Raw genomic sequence first — 22077 nt, 5'->3', positions numbered from 1 at the left:
CACACCTACATTTAAAATTAGGTACTTAATTTCACTTCATTCTCATTATGCAAATAGCACTGGACTCCATGTTACGTTTCACTGATCTCTTCAGTGTAACAACTATCATTCATACAAAAGTTACCTTCTGACATTACTTAGTCAAAACACAGAAAAAGAACTCACAAATGGAAACTTGCCACACATACACTAAAACCCAAATACTCTTACTTAAAATAGAATCTTATTTACAACTCAAAACATGATACCTAACTTCTACCTTAGCATATACTAAAACATAAACTATACAAGCACATAATCATATGCTTATGATTCCATTTATAATCAACAATAAGGACATAAGTCCAAGGACCACGTTGAGCAGAGGCACACAATGATGACAAAAGAATTTGTGGGGTGAGGACAATGTATTTATTGATATAAGTGCTGACTAGCAAGTGAATACTCACTTTGAGAAAAGCTGATAAGCTGTATATTGATGCAAAAAAAAACTATGAAAAGTAAGTATCAAGTAGCATAAGCCCATTAAAAACAATGCTAAACAGACCAACACAAATCAGCTAAGAATATCTGTACATTATGTATGTGCAAACAGTAACCTTATGCCTGTTTACTATAAAATACAGTATAAGAAACAGCACATTTTAGAAATTATTGGTTTCTAAAATGAAACAAGTCTTATAATTCAAAGGTGTTAATACCCAGCAGGCAAAAGACTGTAATTTAAGGTAAACCCTGTAGTTGGCAACCCTGCAAACCTGCAATTAGCTTCTTTAAGTCTCTGTTCTGTTACCTCTCCTATTAAATGAGAATCTGCCCCTCAGTCTGCTGTGAGGCCCAAATGAGTCATTTCATACAAGGTGTTGAAAGTAGTGCTAATGCACAGTAAGCATTAAATAAACGTTGGGTTTTGCTCGCATGGGACACTTAATCTGCCAGTGTTGCTACACAAACAGTGTTTCTAGGCTAGCTATTGGAGATGAGTCCTGCAATGAGACATGGCACCCTCTTAAAATATTTGTACGTCCCGTACATACAAAGCAGTACCATTGTTAAGTTTTCTTTGTGTTTAAGTTTGTCAAAGCAGTTGCTGTAGTAGCAATCAATCACTCTCCAGTCTCATTCTTTTAAACCTTTATTACAGCTTAGACCTAAGCCCTTTTACAAATTATACAAACATTTATAGCATCAGCATAAAGCAATGGCATTCTTTGAAAGAGTTACTATGTGCCTGCCAAACACTGTGTTCAACATGTTTTCCTATATTCACAACTATCCTTTTAAATAGATATATTTACTATGCCAACTAAAATGGTATAAATCTGTTTTACTAGAGAGTACATTCTGTGTCCTTCATTCCTTCACTTCTGTTAGCAGATAGTAAGGGTCTCGGATACAGGAAGAGTCTCAGGACTGTTTGTATAAACCAGATCATAACAAAGAGAGGAGAGCTCTCCAGCCCAACTTCTGTTCCATTGTGTTTTGTAGGAGGCATCTTCAGTGCCAGAGGACACAATGAACTCAAGCACCTAATCCCATTATTTCAATCCTGCTTGAGATAATGTTCCAGTTTACCGAGAAACTCATTCATTTGTCAGGTGTTAATCCAGGTGACAATTTGATAAATCTATTGTTAACAGGAAATTATCAGAAAATGTGCTGCTCCAGACCTATTTGATTTCCATATAATGAAATTATGTCCATTAATAATGAAATTATCAGTGTCAAACTAAGACATACAGCCTTAAGTTTATATGAACCACTTAGTATGGCAGAAACATATTCAAATAGTTTTACATGCTTCCCTGTCAACTAGTAAAACTAAATGATGTAATACAACACTAGCTCCTTCAAATAAATAAATGTAGCAGGAAGTTTTCACCTTAAATTTGTCAGCCTTTTTCATGTTGTATTTTCATTGTACAGTTCTACTTTGTTATAGAAAATGAATCTATTACAACACTTTGTCCAACACAGTATAAGAAGTACAAGAGCCCTTGAGCAAGGAGATAATACAGAGCAATTGAAATGCAGAGCTATGGACTGAGGGTGTGACTCAACAGCAGAGTAGTTAACCCTAAATTCAATCCTCAATACTAAAAATGGTAGAAGAGAAATATAGATGGTACCTGTACTTAGATTTTAAATCACTAAAATGTCAATGCAAACTATAGAACAATATGCAACTATTTAAAATGAACTAGTATGAAAAGAACAGGACCATACCAAGAGGAACTGACAAAAGAAAGTAAGGATGACACTGTTACATTGTGGTAACTGACAGATAACTTTCAGAAATCCAGTTGTTAAGAAATTCACAAGCTGTGCATGTTGCTGAGTAGTAGAGCGCCTGCTAAGAACTCTACTTAGGAGGAAGGAGAGAGGGAAGAAGAGTGGATCTCAATCCTTTTAATGAACTCTCACTTTTACAGTAGTCACAGAATTATCAGAATGCCATGGAAGAGTCTCTCATTGTTACTCAAGAATTTTCTACCAGTCCTCCCTATATCTCAAAGGGGCAATCCATCCAGCAACACCCAAAGGAGAAATTAGGTGTGGTAGTACACACCTGCAATACTAGTACTCTAAATCAGAAACAGTAGGATTGCCACAAGTTCAAGACCAGCCTAGATGGGCCAAATCTAGGCTGTACAAGACAGCCAAGACAATATAGTAAGATCTTGTCTCAAAACAACTATAGCAAACATAATAATACCAAAAAGAGACCTTTAATAGTCAAAGAAATAAAAACATAATCAGGAGAGATGTTTCAGCAGTCAAAAGCACTAGTTGCTCTTCCAGAGAATCCAGGTTCCATTCCCAGTACCCACAGACCTGTTTGTACCTCCAATTCCAGAGGACCTGACACTCTCTTTGGGCCTTTGCAGGCATGCTCATGGTACACAGACACACACATGGAGGCAAAATACCCATCCACATAATAATTTTAAAACATATATAGTCTACCCAAAACAGCAATTATCTTTCAACAAAATACCAATGAACAACCAAAATTCACATTTTTCCAAAACTCAAGTAAGCAGTTAGTTATGAGTCACATGAAATAATTATAAAATTCAGTATATCCTTGGGAATGACAATTCTAGTTCATGAAAATCCTGTATTTTTCAGTCATTTCCGATACTATCAGAATTTACAAGAAATTAGAGATCAACGGGAGTAAATAAGGTTGGGAAGAATTAACTAAGACTTGAAGGGCAATCTAAGGCTAATACAGTACAGTAAGAAAATACTTGTGCATGGTTCTGGGTTCAATCCTGATTATTGACTAAATAAAAACAAACTACAATCTTGCAATCTTGCCTGTAAAGGAAATGCAGGTAAAGACTACCGGTCTTAAAAGCAGACCCTGTGTCTGAAAGCTGGGCGTGTGCTCCAACTCAATGAGCTATCTAAAGAGTAGGAGTGAAGGTAAATCAGAATGCCCAATGTCACCTGACACAAGGATCTCTACAGGAAGAATTCTAATTCAACCAATGTTTCATGTTGAATAAATGGCTACTGTATCAGCCATACTAGTAGAAATATTCAAAGACTTACTAAATAAATTTACCCAACCCTTTTCAATAGAGTAGATGCTGAAAGGTACCATACTGTACTATTTAGTGAACATAGCATCCATCTAGTGTGTACATTTAAAAGACTTTAAAGAAGAGGGGGTTCTCAATTCAAATGATACACAATGTAATATTGTGAACACACCCTTGTTATAAAAGTATAAACCAGGCAGATAAATCACACAGTCGTAGCCTGTGCCCTTAATCTCAGCACTTGGGGAGGCAGACAGGAAGATCTCTGAGTTCAAGGTCAGCCTGATCTATAGATTGAGTTCTAGGACAGCCAGGGCTACAAATTTCTGTCTCAAACAAACAAACAAAAGGATAATAAGGGAAATTAGCTTTTGTAAATTACAAATTAAGAACTTGCAAATTATCCATTCCAATGGCATCTTTTAACAAATACAAAAATGAAAGCTCTCGTGGCTTGTAGACCCTCACTCTGAATCCCATTTACCCAAAAGATACTGATTATTTAATTGCAAACTTTGTTTATTTACTTTTTTGGGGTTTTTTTGGTTTTGGTTTTGGTTTGTTTGTTTGTTTTGTTTGTTTTTTGAGACAGGGTTTCTCTGTATTGCTTTGGAGGTTGTCCTAGAACTCTCTCTCTCTGTAGACCAGGCAGGCCTGGAACTCACAGAGAGCTGCCTGCCTCTGCCTCCTAAGTGCTGGGATTAAGGACATACGCCACCACTGCCTGGCGATTGCAAACTCTGTTATAATAAGGTTCTTCATTATGATTAGGAAAAGACTATCTCTAAACACACTAGTTTAGGGATTGGCATTTAAGTAAAAATAGCTGCCATTCATTTAGAACTGGAAGACAGACTGGATGCAGATTTCTTACCCACTATTTCCTAAACAGAGTCCATTTTCATACTGAAACATTATAAATCAGACATCCTAGGACACCCTTAATATCTTTTACTCGTTTATGAATCTAGAACAAGAACACAAATAATCCTATTTTTTAGAATCTTAATATTCAAGGTAGATGATAAATCTATTATGACTACAAGTTATTTACCTGAAAATCAACTTTAAAAGACTTAAAATGTAAAGCTAAACTTTCAATATACTACAAAAGCTACTAGATAATTTGTAAGAAAGTATATAAACACAAATACATTACAAAACTGAAAGAACCAACTTATTTGCATGTTTCTTCCAGATTTTAAAGATGCATCCTACTATACACACAAGCACACATAGACATGGTAATGCACGATTGCTATCGCAATGTTCAGTAAACTAAGGTAAAAGAATCACTACTTCAATGTCAGCCTGAACTCCACAAAGAGGCCCTGTCTCAAACATAAAAAATAACTATGTTGCAGCAGTCAGTTATTGGCTCATCATCTAAAGTGCCAGCCACTCAGGATGTACAGGCAGGGGGACTATCGGAACACAAATGTCTAAGGACAGCCTAAATGGCCCAGCAAGATCCCATCTCAAATAAATAAAGCACAGCAACAATCCAAGCATCAGTGTTAATAGATTTGGCTCTAGTTCTGGTTTATGTAGGCTCTTAAAGTTGATCATAACATAAAGCACACGCATATGCTTTTTACAAAACTCAAAAAATTAATCACTGTGACCTGTACAACGGATATTATAAATAAGTAAAAGTATCAATAAATAAAAAGCAGTATGCTGCGTAGCTGTACTTAAAGGAGTCGAGACACTGAATCCTGAGATCACTAGCAATCATACATGAGCAAAGTGCCAATTTGTTCTGAGTGCATGATTTAGTAAAGCTATAGTTGCACAAAAATAATCAGAATATTAAAGATGAAACCATGAGAAGAGATTATTACTTTAGTTTTATTAGTGTTCTAGAACTTAAAAAGCTAGCACACAGCATTGTTTCACACTCTCAAACAAAGAAGCAAAACATAATTTTATAGATGCCTAATAGTGAGCTTTTAACTAGCACCTTTTATAAGTTACATAAGTGTAATATTCTTTTATTTTTATGTACATGTGTGTGTTCCTGGGTAAGTTTATGGGCACCAGGTGCTTATATATCCCTGAGGAGATCAGGGGACATCAAACGCCCTGGGAATGGAGTTACAGGTAGTTGTGGGCTGCCTGACATGAGTGCAGAGAACTAACCCTAGGTCCTCTGAAGAGCAGTAAGTGCTTTTAACTGCAGAGCCATTTCTCCAGCCCCTTAACCAGCACTTAATAAAATGTCTTTTAAAGTCTGTAACACTACAAGTTAATGAATAATATTCCAGGCTTTTAAATGATTACATTAATATAATTACCCTGGACTCTCTTATAAAAAGGTAGGAGATTATCCAAGTTCATGACTTAAGACAAATGAGTAATATATTAGTCACAGCCACTCAGTTTATATAAGTGAAAACTGAAAGTTGATCCCATTAACATTTCTCTACTAGAAGCTAGCAGTCACAAATAAAGATGAGTTACACAGTTCTTCCTCAAAGTATGTCACCCCAAAACTTTCAGGTACCACTAAAGATAAAGTAAGAGCAGATGCCAATAACTAAATCATACTACATTCCAGACTACCAAACTACCTATTTTTAAAAACTGAACACTGTCAAAGAGATAGATAAACCATTAATCATGGCACCAAATCTTCAGGCAGTAAGTACTTATGAGCTATGGGACAATGTTTAAACCAAAACTAATAGATACCTGAGCAGGCAAGGAGTCACATCCCGCTGAGGATAATTTGGAAGACTTTACGAAAGAAAAACACAGACAAGTGGATCCATGTCAAATGTTGCCCATTGCTGTATCTTCAACTTTCAAAGTAGTGCACTAAACACAAAGCATTGTCAACAAATATTCATCAACTGAATGACAAATATTTGAAATGGTCTTTGAGGGACAGGACAATCTAAGACAGAAACATAAAGCAAAGGAATAAAGGAAAAAGAGAGTGCAATTTTCCAGACATACACTTAAGATATACAGATCAACAGTTTGTGTCCCCAGGAACCTCATACCAAGTTTAGATATGACTAGTGACGTCTGGAAAAATTAAGTTTTACTAATGAACATGACATGTAAGAGAAAACAGTATCAATTACAAGATTATTGCTATCTAGCCCAAATGACTGAGTTTAAAACAAATATGGTAGAAAGGAGGATGAAAAGAGCTGAGTCAAGTGTAACCCCAGGGATTTATTTAGACTTTAAGAGTACTTGCTGCTCTCGCAGAGGACTAGGGTTAGGTTCTCAGCATCCACTGTAGCTAATAACCATGTGTACCTCCAGTTTCAGCAGATCAAACTCCCTCTTCTGACCTCTATAGGCACTAGGCACATACTTAATACACAGATATCATGCTGGCAAAGCACCTATCCACACAAAATAAAAATAAATAAATTTTTAGAAAAAAAGAGACAGATTTTGTGTTTGTTTATACAAACAATGGTATCATTATTCAAAGCAATAAGGTCTCTACACACATATACACACACACAAAGATAATATGGTTGAAGCAGAGTCAAGAAAAACGATGTTAACTGGATATTCCTTGCTAATATAAAAAATCTTTTATATAATCTTCATAACAGCCCTACAAGGTAACTAAATTGCTTGAAATACCACCCTACCCCCCCCAAAAAATCACAATACTTTCCCAAAGCTCATGAAACTATGTGTCATTTCCTCCCTTCTTTTTCCTCAAAGAATCAAATAGGAGACAATAACATGCTTGGTAAAGTGAACCCCTTTTCCCAGCTGTAGGAGGGTGAAACATGTCTGTCCTAATCAAAGGTAACTATTTCCTTTTGATGATAAACCGGCCTGACCAATGAGGCATGAGGAAAAATATGCTGGGGTCCACTAGGAACACTGTGCGCCAGAATGATGAACACCATGCAAGGCTTTAGGAACTTTGAACAGGCTTTAGGAACTTTGAACAGCACAATCTAAGAATAGTCTTTGTTTCCTGTTACTGCTACAGCTGTGTCACAATCCACACACAAACCAAATCAATTCTAAGTCCAAACTATCTAAATTCTTCCTCTCCCCTCAAATTCTACAACACTTCCAAATGGACAGGGCATCCACCTTCCCAGACAATCTCCCTGTGACCAGGCTTCCTATCAATATCCTATCACCTACAAGCAGCAGCCAACAAAGCTTAAACAGAATTCATGCAAAACATGGTACCCTGCAAACTTGTTAGGGTCAGGTTGTAAATGATGCTACCACCTATAAAATAGCATAAAGGGCCAAGAAAGTGAAGAGTAAAAGCAACATATATCCAGCAATTCCACTTCTAGGTATCTAGTAAGAAGAATTGGAAGCAGGTGTCAGAGAGAGAAATCAGCACATACATGTTGCTAACATTAACATCAATCAAAACATGTCCATGGATGGATGGATGGATAGATGGATAGATGGATGGAATGGGTGGGTGAACGGAGAAAATGGGATCTGCATATAAAGTGTCTTTCTTAGAAAATTCTGTTTAATGTTACAACATGGATAAACCTTGAGGGCATTCAGTCAAGCAACAAATTAGAAATAATTTGACAGATTCTATAGGATTCTACTTATATCAAGTACCTAATGCATTCAAATTCATACAAAAAATAAACATGGCAGTTGGGAAAACAGAATTAACAATTAACAGGTATACTTTCAGTTTTACAAGACAAAAAGTTCTGGTAATCAACAATTTAAAACTACTAAAAGCATGCACTTAAAAACACTTTTATATATTTTATATCATGGCCTTAAAAATGTATAGGCCAAACAACAACAAAAATTAGTCCTATCATTTCACTTTCCTCCTTAAAGACAGTCCGTTGCTTCCCATAGCCCTCTGAAAAAAGCCCAAGGGGAAAGATCTAGAAAGTTCTGAACCATCTGGTCCTACTCTCTTCAGCAGCCAGATCTCATGCTTATTATATCCCCCCTCTAAATATGCTCAGACAAAGCAGCACTCTCTCACTTTCATTCTGTGTGTGAGAGACAGAGACAGAGAGAGACAGAGAGACAGGGAGAGAGGGAGAGAGAGAGCATGGTCATGCAGTTGGGGTCATACACATAGGGTTGTGCTGTTTGTCCCTGTCAACTGCTTTTTCAGCTGTTTTCTGTTTGCTTGTTGGTTGGTTTCTTGTCTGTTTTTGAGACAATGTCTTTCACTGAACCAGGAGCCCATGGATTCAGCTAGTCTGGCTTACCGATGAACTCCAAGGGATCTGCCAATCTCCACCTCCCCAGATCTGGTATTACACTCATGTTGCCATGCCCAGTTTTTTACACTGGTGCTCTTTACTGACTATGTGATGTTTTTGTAATTCAAATATTCTTGCTTAGGGATCTCTAACTAAGCTACTATTACCTCTACATGATCTCCCAACTCTGTAATGACTTGTCCTTCAAATACTATATTAAAAATATGGTCTCAAACCAGGAGTAGTGCTGCACACCTTTAATCCCAACACTCCAGAAGCAGAGGCAAACAGATCACTGTGAGTTCAAGGCCAGCATGGTCTACAAGGTGAGCTCCAGGACAGCCAGAGCTACATAGTGATACCCTGTTTCAAAAATACAAAACAAACAAAAAGAATGCATATGCTCTTCAGGGAGCAGGAAAGTTGGATCAGCAGTTAAGAACACACACAAACTTTCAGACAGCTTGCGTTTATTCCCTCATTGGAGAGCTCACAGTGCAAGGAACTCCAGTTCCATGGAATCTGATGCCCTTTTCTGGCCTCCATGGGCACTGAATCCACATGCACAAACCTACACCTACACACACACACACACACACACACACCAAAAATATTTAAAAAGTAAATTCAAATACTGTACTAAAAATATGACATTTTTGATTAGTGAGATATTAGCAGGTAAAGGTGCTTGTGGCCAACCCTGACAATTTCAGATTCAGTCCCTATGCTGGGTGTAGAGGGGGAGGGAGGGAGGGAGAGAGGAGATAATTTTTTAATATGAATTTCTTACAAGCTTCCCCAACTACCCACCCACCTAAATTAACAGGTGTCCCACACCATCTCATCCACATTATTTTCTATTTCATGTATTCTCTATTGTTCTTTAATAGGTAGTCTCATAATTTTTAAAATATTGTTATTTTTCCAACTTAAATATTAATGCAAGCTCTATAAGAATCAGAACCTTATAGTCTTACTCATCAATGTTCCCAACACTTCTCATAAGCCTATATAATACACTTGATATCCAAGCATTCCTTGATTTCACATTTTAAATTACTCTAAGTACATGCTTAACATGGAAACATCCTTGGGACCAAGCTCCAACTCCAATATTGCACTTTTAAGTAACTCCCTGAGGTTATTAGCAAATATATATAAAAAAATAAGTATATTTTTAAGAGTGTAAAAAAAATTGCCTGAAGAGTCACTGCCACTTTTTAAGGTAAATGTGTTTTCTAGTTGAATCTTCCCTATTTTTTAAATTTTCTGTAATAAACTTTTAAGTTCAGAAATTGAGTTTTTATTGTTGACATTACAACTACAAAATACTGTAGTCTTTTGGTTAGCTAAAGTAACAGAGGTGAATTGAGGGTGTTGCTCAGTGGTAGAGTGCTTGCCTACAGTGTGTAAGGCCCTGGGTTCAAGCCTCAGCACCACAAACAATGAAGTAAAATACATACAAAATAACCTACCTAGAGAGTCCACTAACTTCTTAAAAAAGAAACCTCACTACTTTCTGATTTTACTGCCTATAAACAGCATTGTTTCTTCGTTATAATTTTTTTAATATCCCACAGCATCCAGTTGGTGCTACCCACATGCTCATGGTGCATCCACTGATGCAGGGAGGTCCTGCTAGTAGGCACCCCAATGAATATTGGCTGTCTTTTCCAGCCACCATCTACCAACAGCTCCTCAGCTAGGATGGGCTTCATAAGTCCCTCCCTGATCCATGCTGTAATTTAATATAAAATTTTATTTAAATTAGAAACAATCTTATTTTACATATCAACCCCAGTTCCCTCTCCCATCCTCTCATCAATCCCCCATCCCATCCCACATCCACTCCCCAGGGAGTATGAGGCATTCCATGGGGGATCATCAATGTCTGTCACATCATATGGGGCAGGGCCTAGGTCCTAACCCGTGTATCTAGGCTGAGAGAGTATCCCTCCATGGGGAATGGGCTCCCAAAGTACATTCGTACACTAGGGACAAATACTGGTTCCACTGCCAGAGATCTCATAAACTACTCAGGCCTCCTAACTGACACCCATGTCCAGGGGGCCTGGTTCGGTCCTATGCCGGTTCCCCTGCTGTCAGACTGGGGTCCATGAACTTACTAAGTAGTCTAGGCTGGCAGGCCAGCTAACTAACCCCTGGGATCCTCCCAGGTCTCTACCTCCCAATGGTGGAATAACAAGAATATGCCACCACAACCAGTGATTTTACACCAGTTCTGGTAATGCACTCGGGAGCAAATTATTAAAGTAACTTCCTTACACACTGAGCTATTACCCCAGCCTCATATTTATTTATTTTTACTGCCACAAAAAGGGCTGGGAATGAGGTTCTGTAGTAGCATGCAAGACCATGTGTCCAATTCCCAGGACTACACAGGTAAATACATAAAAGTAACAAAAAAATTTCCTTACTAACACTCAACAAGCCTCAGCACATTATTTCTACAACTCTCCCTCCATCAGTATCTATGAACAAAAGGGGAAATAGCTTTAGCAATAACTGGGCACTTACATTTGCCAGGCTCTATGTTAAGCAGACTACTGTTCTTTAAACCCCATTCGAAAGATATAGAAAGTTAGACCCTAACACATTAAGTCACCCACCCGTAATTATAAAACATTACCAGATTGGAATTCAAAGTAATAAAAACCTGCTACTGTCTACAGGCTATAGTCTTTTTTTGGGGGGGGGGTTTACGAGACAGGGTTTCTCTGTATTATTTTGGAGGCTGTCGGTCCAGCCCGGCCTCAAACACACAGAGATCCGCCTGCCTCTGCCTCCCGAGTGCTGGGATTAAAGGCGTGCGCCACCACCGCCCGGCCCAGCTATAGTCTTAATCAAGTCACATTACACAAAACAAGCTTAGACCCCATACAAAAGTTCTATAAGGAATATTCACAAAAAACAAAGTACAAACTCAACTTACTGGGGACATTAACTTTTTACAGCAAACTACAGATTAACACTGGGCTTCAGAATCTGTGTATTATATAGGAGTGTTCTTAAAGACTTCAGAATATTTCACAGCAAGTTTTCATTACTAACAAAGAAAATGAAGATGTAATTCAAAGGCTAATGAACAATAAAGACCTATTTTCATGCCACCTAGAATATCTAATTCTGTTGCTTCTCCAGTCTGATTTAACTTCAATTACTCTCTCTACTTTAACCTAAAGATCCTTGGCACTGAAAGAATTTTTTAATTATTTATTTGCATTGTATGTGCATTGGTGTTTTGCCTGCTCGTATGTCTGTGTGAGGTGTCAGAAGTCCTGGACCTGGAGTTTCACACAATTATAAGCTGCCATGTGGGTGCTAGGAATTGAACTGTGGTCCTCTGAAAGAGGCACCAGTGCCCTTAACTGCTGCATCTCTCCAGTTCCGTAATTTGTTTGTTTGCTTGTTTGCTTGTTTTTATGTGCATTGATATACTGGCATGGGTGTCAGATCCCTGGAACTGGAGTTACAGACAGTGTGAGCTGCTACATGGATGCCAGGAAGAGCAATCAGTGCTCTTAACCACTGAGCCATCTCTCCAGCCCCAGCACTGAAAGACTTTAAGGTACAAACTAAATTGCCATTACATGTAACACTGACTATAGGAAATAGCAATAATAACCTTACAAGGATTCTCTAAGGATTAAGTAGGCTAAGCCATGCAAAACTGCTACCCAAAGTCTAAGTTCCACATGTAAATTTGAATGTTGGTGCACTGTACACAGGCTCAGCACTGACTGTCACATCATCCTGGATATCTGCCATCCACAATCACATCTAGCATTCTCATGTGAGAATGTATCCCTTCTCAGCTTCCTACTCTCACACTGTGCAAGTTCTCCTATCTGATCAATTCACAAGCTCTACTCCACTCTGGAAAACTTCTCCAAAGAACACCTATTTAACTCAAGAACGGCATATCCTCATGCCTTTATCACACTTAGCCTTTAAGTGGGTACAGCACTAGCAGACTTCAGGACAGGGTATCTTACTAATCTTGAAAGACTGGCCAACTTACTGAAATCTTAAGTTTGTGTTTACTTACATCACATCTTATTTCAAAGGGGAAGGAAGCTGAAAGAGTAGCTCCTTGGTAAAGAGCTTAAATAGCATTGGCAAGGTCCTAGCAAGATCCCAGTTTCGAAAATTAACCTCTAGTACTGGAAATGTACAACAAGAACAAAAAACCTTCTACTAAATACATTTTTGTATTTTAATGAGATACACTTGACAAGTGAAGTGTATATAGCTATTTCACATGTACTATTAGATTTGGTAAGAGTATAATTGGGGAAACAGTCATCATTATCACGCTGGTCAATGTATCAAATTAACTAACATCTTTACCTTTACTTTTGGTATGAGATAACACTATGTTATAAACCCATACAAAATCTAAAGTAACCTGGAAACATATATTCTACTACATTTGACATTTTTGATCCCATACAAGTGAGACCATATAATATTTATCCTTCTGTGTCTGTTTTATTTATTTCTGTATTTGTTCTGCTTAGCAGAATGCTTTCCAGATTCATCTATACTACCACAAGTAGAAGAATTTTCTTCTTTGAATGGCTGAATAAAATCTCACTGCCTGTGTGTATGTATGTCACATTTTCTTTATACATTCTTGCATATCTCTGTGTATATGTCATACTTTCTTATCCATTCTTCATCAACAGATATTTAAGTTGTTTCCACATCTTGGCTTTCTGAAAAAGAACATAAAAGTACAGATATATCTAGTGTATTTCTAGTAAACATAGCAATGCAAACAGACAAGCTACAAAATTAATGCATTCTTATACTGTGCAAATACACTCCCAGGAAAGTTTCAGGTTTTCTGTTCTTATAATAATTTTTTAGACAAACTGCAGCATCTTTATAGCCACAGTGCCTCAAGTCATGGCTACCACACGACAGTAGTCAAATAAAGTGTAAAAGCATATGCAAACACACATAGCGCTAAAAACTGGTCTTTTTCCTTTAATCTCCCTCAGTTCTTCCTCAGACCCATTCTCAAAATCCCAAGGCCTGACTGGACATCACAAATGCAAATTCCAAAAATATAAGGTGCCTATCAACGCAAATTTAAAAACACAAAAATAAATTTTGATGAGTACCAACTAGAATTAACACAATGAACAGGTGTGGAAATCAGAAGAGCTCAAAGATGACCAGAATGAGGAGACAGAGAAACCTACACTCCTCTTCAGTGGAAAAGTCAGTCATTTACTATTGGAAAACAATAATAAAGGAGGCAGAGCAAGATCCTCTAGGGACTCAGTATCAGACATTTTTAAAGAAAACACACATCTGTAAAAGGTACAGTGTTGAACAGCAGATGAAAACTTCAAAGGGGGAGTGGGCATGGTCTCTCTCTCTCTCTCTCTCTCTCTCTCTCTCTCTCTCTCTCTCTCTCTCTCTCTCTCTCTCTCTCTCTAAACCCTAAAACGGGAAGTGGAAGCAGGAGAATTAGAAGCATCTGTAGTTGAATAACCTAAAGAAAATGAAAAAAAAAAAGACTAGATTAAGTTACACTGTAAGACCCTGTTTAAAAAAAAAAAAGAACAGAAATTCAAGCACTGATAATCTATTTTCAGTTCCTGAGAATCACTTGACAAATACAAATCATTGTCATTACTCCAAGGAGTTTTTTTTTAAATGAGATTGTTTAATACTCAGAAATGATGTAAATAAGATTCACAGCCAGTATTTTTTTTTCAAATTAAAAAACCCAGCACTTAATTCAGTCAGAGATTTTGAAGTGTTTCATTTACATAATGGCAAGTTCAAGAAGATCAGAGAGAGACAGAGAAACTGAAAATAACTGGAGGCAAACATTTACACAGAGGCCAAGAGCTGTACCACACACAAAGATCAACTCATATGTAAGCACTCAGAGCAGGCCCATCCCAGTAAACTTCTTGTTTGGCTTGGGAGGTTCCCTGGACCTGTGGGAAAAGCTGGAACAGTGAGAGCTATTTCCCCTATCTTAAAGAACACTCGATCTTCATTATTAACATCCTGCAACTCCCTTTATCCTTTATCCAGTTAGTTCCCTGAAAATTACATGACTTGACAAAGCCTAGCTGAAAGAAAATTATTCTGGGGATGGTGGCCATGATGGCTGTGCAGTAGCACTATACAGGCCAAATGAAAAAAAAAAAAAAGTCCAATCAATCATTAGCCTGGGGTTCCCTACCCCAGTAGAACTTTCCTAGTAATGAAGTTCTCTGAGAAGGAAACAAATGTTCAGCTGGAAGAACACAAGATTGAGAACTGTGATTTAGGAGAGAACCATTCTTAAAATCAGCAACAAAGACTCCAGCCAAGGAAAGTGATTATTCAAAGTCAGACTAGAAAGTATCATGAAAGACTGAGGATAAGAAAACCTACAGACACTAAGACCAAATGGAGAAGGCAAAACAACCCACTCAGGTTTGGTGTTAGAGATCATCATCTACAAACCAGGCAACCAGGCTTGAATCCCACACAGGAAATTCAACAGTTAATTTTGAGACAAATAATAAGCCAGTACTCAGAAGACTGCTCACAGAGGAGACGAGCTATCTAGATGGGAAAGTACACACTATTATATGGTACAAACTCAACCTGGACATAGCCATTCTTTAAAACAATAAAAAAATATGCTGAAATATAGAATTAAGGGCTTTATGTAAACACACAAATATCTTTAACTATTAGTATTTTGGTTTATCAGACTAATTTGCAAGTATATTTGTGATGTTTTGCTGTTAACAACTTTGAAAATCATCACAGAAAGCAAATCATACACACAAATACCTAATTTTGAAATGATAAATAGGCATACTTAACGTTAAAAAGACACCATGTTTCTTCTGGGAGTTTTCAAAGGTTTGTACTAACTTAAATCATTGTAGACACTCTGAGGTTAAAAGATAACAAACACAGGAATAAAACTAACTTTGTAAAAGTTCTTGCCAGTGTTTTCGGAGCCACTGATAACTGAAGCCCTCCCCCCTGCACTGCTTCCTAACTGCTCTCTTACCACCACCACCCACCCACCTCCACCCACCAGGACTCACGTTCTCAAACAGGTCATTTTCACGCTTAAATAGGATGGTTCCTCTCCGCCACTGATGACAGGTTAAAAGGCTAGGACTCTTAAGAGTTTATGAACAAAACTCTTGGGGTTACTTAAAATGTCTTCTAATTTGCCCTAAAACATTAAAGTAACTTTACATTCACCAGAATATGTACACATTTAGTAATTTTTAAAGTTTTTATTTAAAACTTTTTCATGACAGTTTTCAAAGCTAACTAAGTCAATGTGCCAAGAACTTTTACCACATTTTTCTGATTGCTTCCCATATTCCCTAGCACATGGCCAAAAACCCAATTTTAGATATGCTGACATTTCCCTACACACTAAATACACTGTGGAGCACTTGGTAACCTAGACCCAACCTTTTCTCCTTTCCTCCACACACACGAGGCGTATCTCTGAACAGTTAACTTCTTCCTTACTCTTTCTTGTATTTGCCTCCTCTTCCCAGGCCCTTCCATTCACCTCTACATGAAGAATACAAACCTGGGATTATCACAAACTCTACCGAAGCCTCTTCTCTTCCTTTCCCCAACAGTTTGCACTCCACTAATATGCTAATCAGAGCTGGTCTCATGTTGTTCGGATTTATAAGCATACACTACATAGAGGCATGAGCATCCACTTTCTTGTGTCTTGTATGAAAGTAATAATACTCTTGACGGGTTTTGTCTCAGATCTAAACACACTAATGCATAAGAAGCAGTCAGCACACTACCAACACCTAGGAAGAGTTAATGCACCTGTTACTCCCCAGCCTGTGCTAGTCTGAGTTGTCAAGGAGCGGACTCAGGGCCTATGCCTAAGTGTATTCGTTCTTATTCCTAGTTTGCTATCTCTTGCATGTATTTAATAATTGTTTGGTTGATAAAACTTATCAAATTAAAAATAATCTAGTTAGTTCCTAACTTGGTCCAAATTCTAATGAGTATCAAAAGTAGCTTATTAGTCATTATTAGTTGATAATTTTAACATTCACTTAATCAGTCTATACTTTACTATAGCATAAATATGTATCTCCAAGCATAACTCTGAAGGTATTCACATCATACTAACAATGACTACCCCAATATCCAAAATGTTCAGTACAGTTACTCATGAGTCTAAATTAACCTAAAAACATTAGCATTAGCCCCACCAGCAAATTATCTGTTTATCCTTCTTTTTGTATAAAAGTAAGTTTTATTTTGTTTTGTTTTCAAGACAGGGTTTCTCTGTGTAGCCCTGGCCATACTGGAACTTGCTCCATAGACCTGGCTGAACTCAAACTCAAAGATTCACTTGCCTCTGCCTCTGCCTCTGCCTCTGCCTTCCAACTGCTGGGATTAAAGGCTTCCACTACCACCCCCAGCCCAAGTATAAGCTAAATCTTACACACTCATTTCCAATTGGCACTTATGAGATTCTCAACAGTGACCATTGTGATTCCTGAGAGTCTTAAACAAGGAATGGGATGTTTCTAAACAAATGTATAATTAATTTTAAACAGAATAGATGGAACTCAAATATAAGCAGGTCCTGTAGCTAGCAATACAACGTAAACTCAGCAGTGGTCAAAGATTGAAGAAGAAAAAGAAACAGAAGGAGAGTATCAAAAGAAGGCTTATGAAAAACACACTGTGCATCACAATGTAAACACCAGCACAGGCCAACCTGCTGAAAAACATGACTCTCAATATGGCATACATTCAGCACTCAAATATGGCATTAATAAGGTAATGTCTATTGGCTAAGCCTTGGGAATGCAAGGTGAGTGACAATTAAAAGACTGGATTAATATTTTTCCAATGACAACCTGAAAAATTCCCATCTAAATTAGTGAAAGTCCTGCAGCATAGGTGTTTTCAACACTTTTGGATAAACTGGCCTACAGAATTATACTTTGAATTAAGACTATTTTAAGGTTTGTTGTTATTTTAATACATCTAAAAGACATATCTTAAACTTTTCATTTTATACTACTAATAATATACCAAATCAGTGAAGTCATAAAATCTTTATTATAAACACTAAAGTTTTATATTACTCTATTACATTAAAAAGTTATAGAGCATTTTAAAGCTAATGTTGGTTGTTTTAAAATTCTGAAACGGGTGTGTGTGTGTGTGTGAAAAATAGTGTTAAATTATTCTACATACATTTGCCAAATTGTGTTTTGTGGACACAGAGAGAGAGGGGGAGACAGAGAGACAGAGACAGAGAGAGACAGAGACAGAGATAGAGAGACAAAGAGAGACAGAGAGATAGAGACAAAGAGACAGAGACAGAGACACAGAGAGAGAGAGCGTGAGAGCAAGCTTTTGCACTTCTAATATTTCCCAGAAACCATTATTTCAATATTTTGATGAGCTCAACCACTCCCCACTAGAGTCAATCCATTGATGCTATGTGTGTTAAACAAAAAAGATTTTCAAAAGTACTATTTAGAAAGTAATCTGCCAGCTTCCAGTCATCAATCCTTAATCTGAATCAGATTTCAATCATTTGAATTATTTAACTAAATATATGTGTATGCATACATACAATTTAAAAGTGTACCACTCGATATTATAAATATTGGTTCTACACTTCTAAAACATTTAAGACAGTGGATCTATTTATTTTGATGATGTTACTGCCTATCTCTGCAAGAATACTTTTCTTGCCCCAAACTAAGATCAAGCCAGATTTAAAAGACAACTTAATCTTAAAATACACTAACATAAACCCTTGGGAGGTAAGCTTCAATGAAAAAGTGTCTTTTAGGCTGTATTAATGAGGCAAATTCCTAAGACATTTCCTGGCCGATAAGTATTAAAATTACTAATCTGGAGAAAAAAACAGAAAGTGGTTTGGCTTTCAATTTACAAAGCTATTAAAAGTACCAACAGTGAAATTCTCTCACAATCCTTCTAAAAATTTCCAAACTTCAAATCCACAGAAAATGCTGTTCTTACACCTGACGCTCATGTCGTCATCTATCCATTAGCACAGTCTAGAATATCACCGGTCAGTACCTTGGGCTTGGCTGTGGCTCCGCTTCCTGAAGTGTAAAGGAATCACCATCAATTGTTCCAGATTTCATGTAACAAGTGGAACATAAAAGAAAGCTACCCTCAAAAAACTATGAGAAAGGGCCTACAGAGGCCACAGAAGTCAAAGCAATTTTCAATATACACTAATTGCACAAATGACTTTCAGTATACATTTCCCCAAACTCCAGCACTACTGACTATATTTACATAAGCATTAAAATTACTGCAATTTAACTTGAATACTGTACAGTCTTAGAAACTGAAACTTTACGTGGAAATGTTTAACTTTTTAAAATTAATACTAAAACAAAAGGAAAAAACTTGAGATCAAAGGAAGTAATTCCAACATTAACATTATGTCTGTAAACTTAGTTAAAAGCACACACAAATTCATTTTGTGTAGTAAGTTTGATTTTTTTCCCCACTAAGAACCACCTTGTCTTTTCCACTGTGCCATAAATAACTATAGAGAAAATTAAAAGGGTTGCAGCTCATTAAAATTCCATTTGCACTTATTTTCTTGATATGATGTTCTCAGTATAACACTTAAACACCAAAATTTCTTGATCACTGCCTTTCTGCCGATTACATTTGGCAAGACATTATGCAATTATCTACTAAACAAACATTTCTTTTTTTAAAAGAAGTAACAAAAAACTACACTTCTATAGCTTAGAAGCCAAAGTAATTCTGTTCCATTCCCACGGGAGGCAATAAGCCCTAAACCCACAGTCCTACTTAACCAGTTTATCACTGCTCCCTTCTACACGGGCCACATTTTTCTTAGAAAATATCTATAAGAGCATGAACCCATCCAATCTGTCCCTCCCTCGCAGCATTATGTACCTAAAGATGATTAGTCTACAATCGTTTATCCAAGGCAACCCTAACCCTGTGTCAGCCGAGCAGGATCTGCTAAGTTTTCGAGTACCTTAAGTAAGCTAATCATTATGTTCTACACCCTACAACTCCCACATTGCCTGACAACGTTTACCAACATCCTTCTCTCTACAACAGGAAACAGCCTGTCAGAGAACTCAGAGAAGCTGCTTAGATCTAAAGCCTCCTGAACACGTCCCAGACCAGCTGGTAGTGCCTTAAGGCGCCTTCTGGGCTATCGCTGTAGTTAAATTAATAGTGGGTCATCTTCTTTCTCTTTAATCTTGCTGCTCCTCCAGAAAACCTAGAGATCTACCGTAAAAATAAGCACAGCGGGCAGAAAAATAAGTTACTCTAGCTCCACCACTTTGCCCCAGGAAATCATTTTCAGGGCCTTTACATCATTGCTTAAACCACACCAGATCAGTTATATAAGACAATGAAGGCTTCAAAACCATACAGTTTTCTACTCAACCTTACCAAACATATTTGCAAGTTTTCAGTAAGTGCCAGAACGTTCTGTATTTAAAAGATGCTGGTGCACTCCATCAGAGAGATGCTGCCCAAAGCCACGTCGCAAATATCCTGCACTTGGTAAATTCTAGGTTTCTGGTTACCTGCTGCGCCTTCTGCACCCTTTGTCACTCAGTGATGCTCTCAAACAGCATATACTCCCCATCCTTTACAACGGCCTCGTAAACTACAAAAACACACCAGACTTTGACGTTTCTTCAAAACCACTAATGCCACTAGGTGCTGTGGTTCTCAAAGAATCTCCAACAGCAGCTTCCCCTGGGACACGGCGCTCAGCCGGGCTCTCAATCGGTAAGACTCTGCCAGCTGCCTTTGCAAAGACAGCAGAGGCCGGCACCATACCGCATTGCTGCTGCTACCGCCTACTTTTCTCCCGCAGCTTTTAGGGAGAGGGGAAATGAGCCCAGTCCCCTATAGACCCCAGTGGTCCCATAGGCGGCACGAAAGAGAAACCACTGCATTGCTGAGCTGGGAAGCTCGCACAAACCCACTAAAGGGCGGAGAAGTCGCAGTCAAGGCGCCAGTCGGGTGGACTAGGAAGGCGTCCGACGTGAGACGGCCAGCGCCAAGGCAACTGCGGGGCGCCCCCTCGGGGATGGGGTCCGGCCGGGGCGGGGAAGGGGGGGTCCCGCCAAGCCTGCCCGCCGCCGCGCGGGCCTCACCTGTCAGCAGCGCCTGGCGCTCGCCCGCAGCCGCCGCCGAAGGAGACGCAGCCGCTCCGGCCGACCCCGACGCGCGCCGCCCGCGAAGGTGCCGGGGCACCAGGTCGCATCCGTCCGCCGCGCCGGCCACCAACAACCCGAAGAGCAGCAGCGAAGCCCAGCGCCGCCGCAGTGGGCAGCCCGAGGCCCGGCCGGGTGCCGCGGCTGGAGGAGCGCTCACGGGAGCCGCCGGCCACTCGCTCGCCGCCAGCTGCCCCGGGCCCCGCCGCCTCGGAAGCCGACTCCCGCCGGGCGCTAGCCTGCTCCCCTTCACCGGCGGCCCGCGGAGCTCGGCTCCCCGCCGCGTTCATTGGTTCCGGTTATTTAAAAAAAAAAAAAAAGTGGGGGAGCGTTGTGGCACGGCGTCTTCCGACCCGGCGCGACACCCGCGCAGCTGCCGCGGCGATACCGGGATCCGCTGCTCTGGCGCGGCCAAGCCCCAGCCCAGCGCCCGCGCCGCCGCCGCCGCCGCCGCCGCGGCGCATCCCCCCGCCCCCTCCGGCCCGCGCCCGCCGTAGTACCACGCTCGGCCGGGACACCTCCCTCCCCTCACACACTAGCTCGCATACCAAGCCCCCGCCTTTCCTCAGCACGGCCACGGCGCAGGCGCGACGCGGTGGGACCGCGCGTGCGCGGCGCCTCGGCTCCGCCCTCAGGGGCGTGCCCAGGCTGGTGGGCGGGGTCCGGAAAAGCCGCCTAGGCGGTGCTCCGTGAGCGAAGGAACCCTGAGCGGGAGGAAGGCATGTGTTTCGCCCACGCGGCGATCGGGTGATGGGCAGCCTGGGGACCTGGAGAAAGCGTGTCGACGTCTCAGATCCTTTAAGTGCTTTGCCGCGTGGGTCAGAAAAACCCTGCAATAAGAAAGAACGGCCTCCCCCTAGCTTGGATGTAGGTGGGGCTTACCGGTTACCAGCTGTTTGGAAGTGAAGGGTAACGTTGTGTTTACTTAGCAAACATTTGACAAAGCGCTTTCTCTGCCAACGTGCTAGGAACTTCTCTAAGCAATTTGCAGCAGCATAGTGTAACTCATCCTTATCGCCATTTTACAAGTGACGAAATCAGTGACCTGAAATGTTAAAATAATTT

At 39.5% G+C, this 22077-nt stretch overlaps 1 protein-coding gene across 1 annotated transcript in view; it reads right to left on the bottom strand.

Annotated features, from left to right (window-relative positions):
- Stim2 (stromal interaction molecule 2) overlaps positions 1-21446 on the bottom strand; it is a 125070-nt gene extending 103624 nt beyond the window's left edge. The window contains 2 exon segments of the mRNA XM_005068761.4: positions 20953-21259; positions 21261-21446. Of these exon segments, the coding sequence (XP_005068818.1) occupies positions 20953-21259; positions 21261-21302 (349 nt within the window). The 5' untranslated portion in view covers positions 21303-21446.
- Between the last annotated feature and the right edge of the window lie 631 nt (positions 21447-22077).

Source organism: Mesocricetus auratus, unplaced genomic scaffold (assembly GCF_017639785.1).
Source record: "Mesocricetus auratus isolate SY011 unplaced genomic scaffold, BCM_Maur_2.0 Super-Scaffold_100006, whole genome shotgun sequence".
Lineage (NCBI taxonomy): Eukaryota > Metazoa > Chordata > Mammalia > Rodentia > Cricetidae > Mesocricetus > Mesocricetus auratus.
The sequence above is the reverse complement of the archived record's forward strand: the minus strand, read 5'-3'. Positions and strand labels throughout refer to the sequence as shown.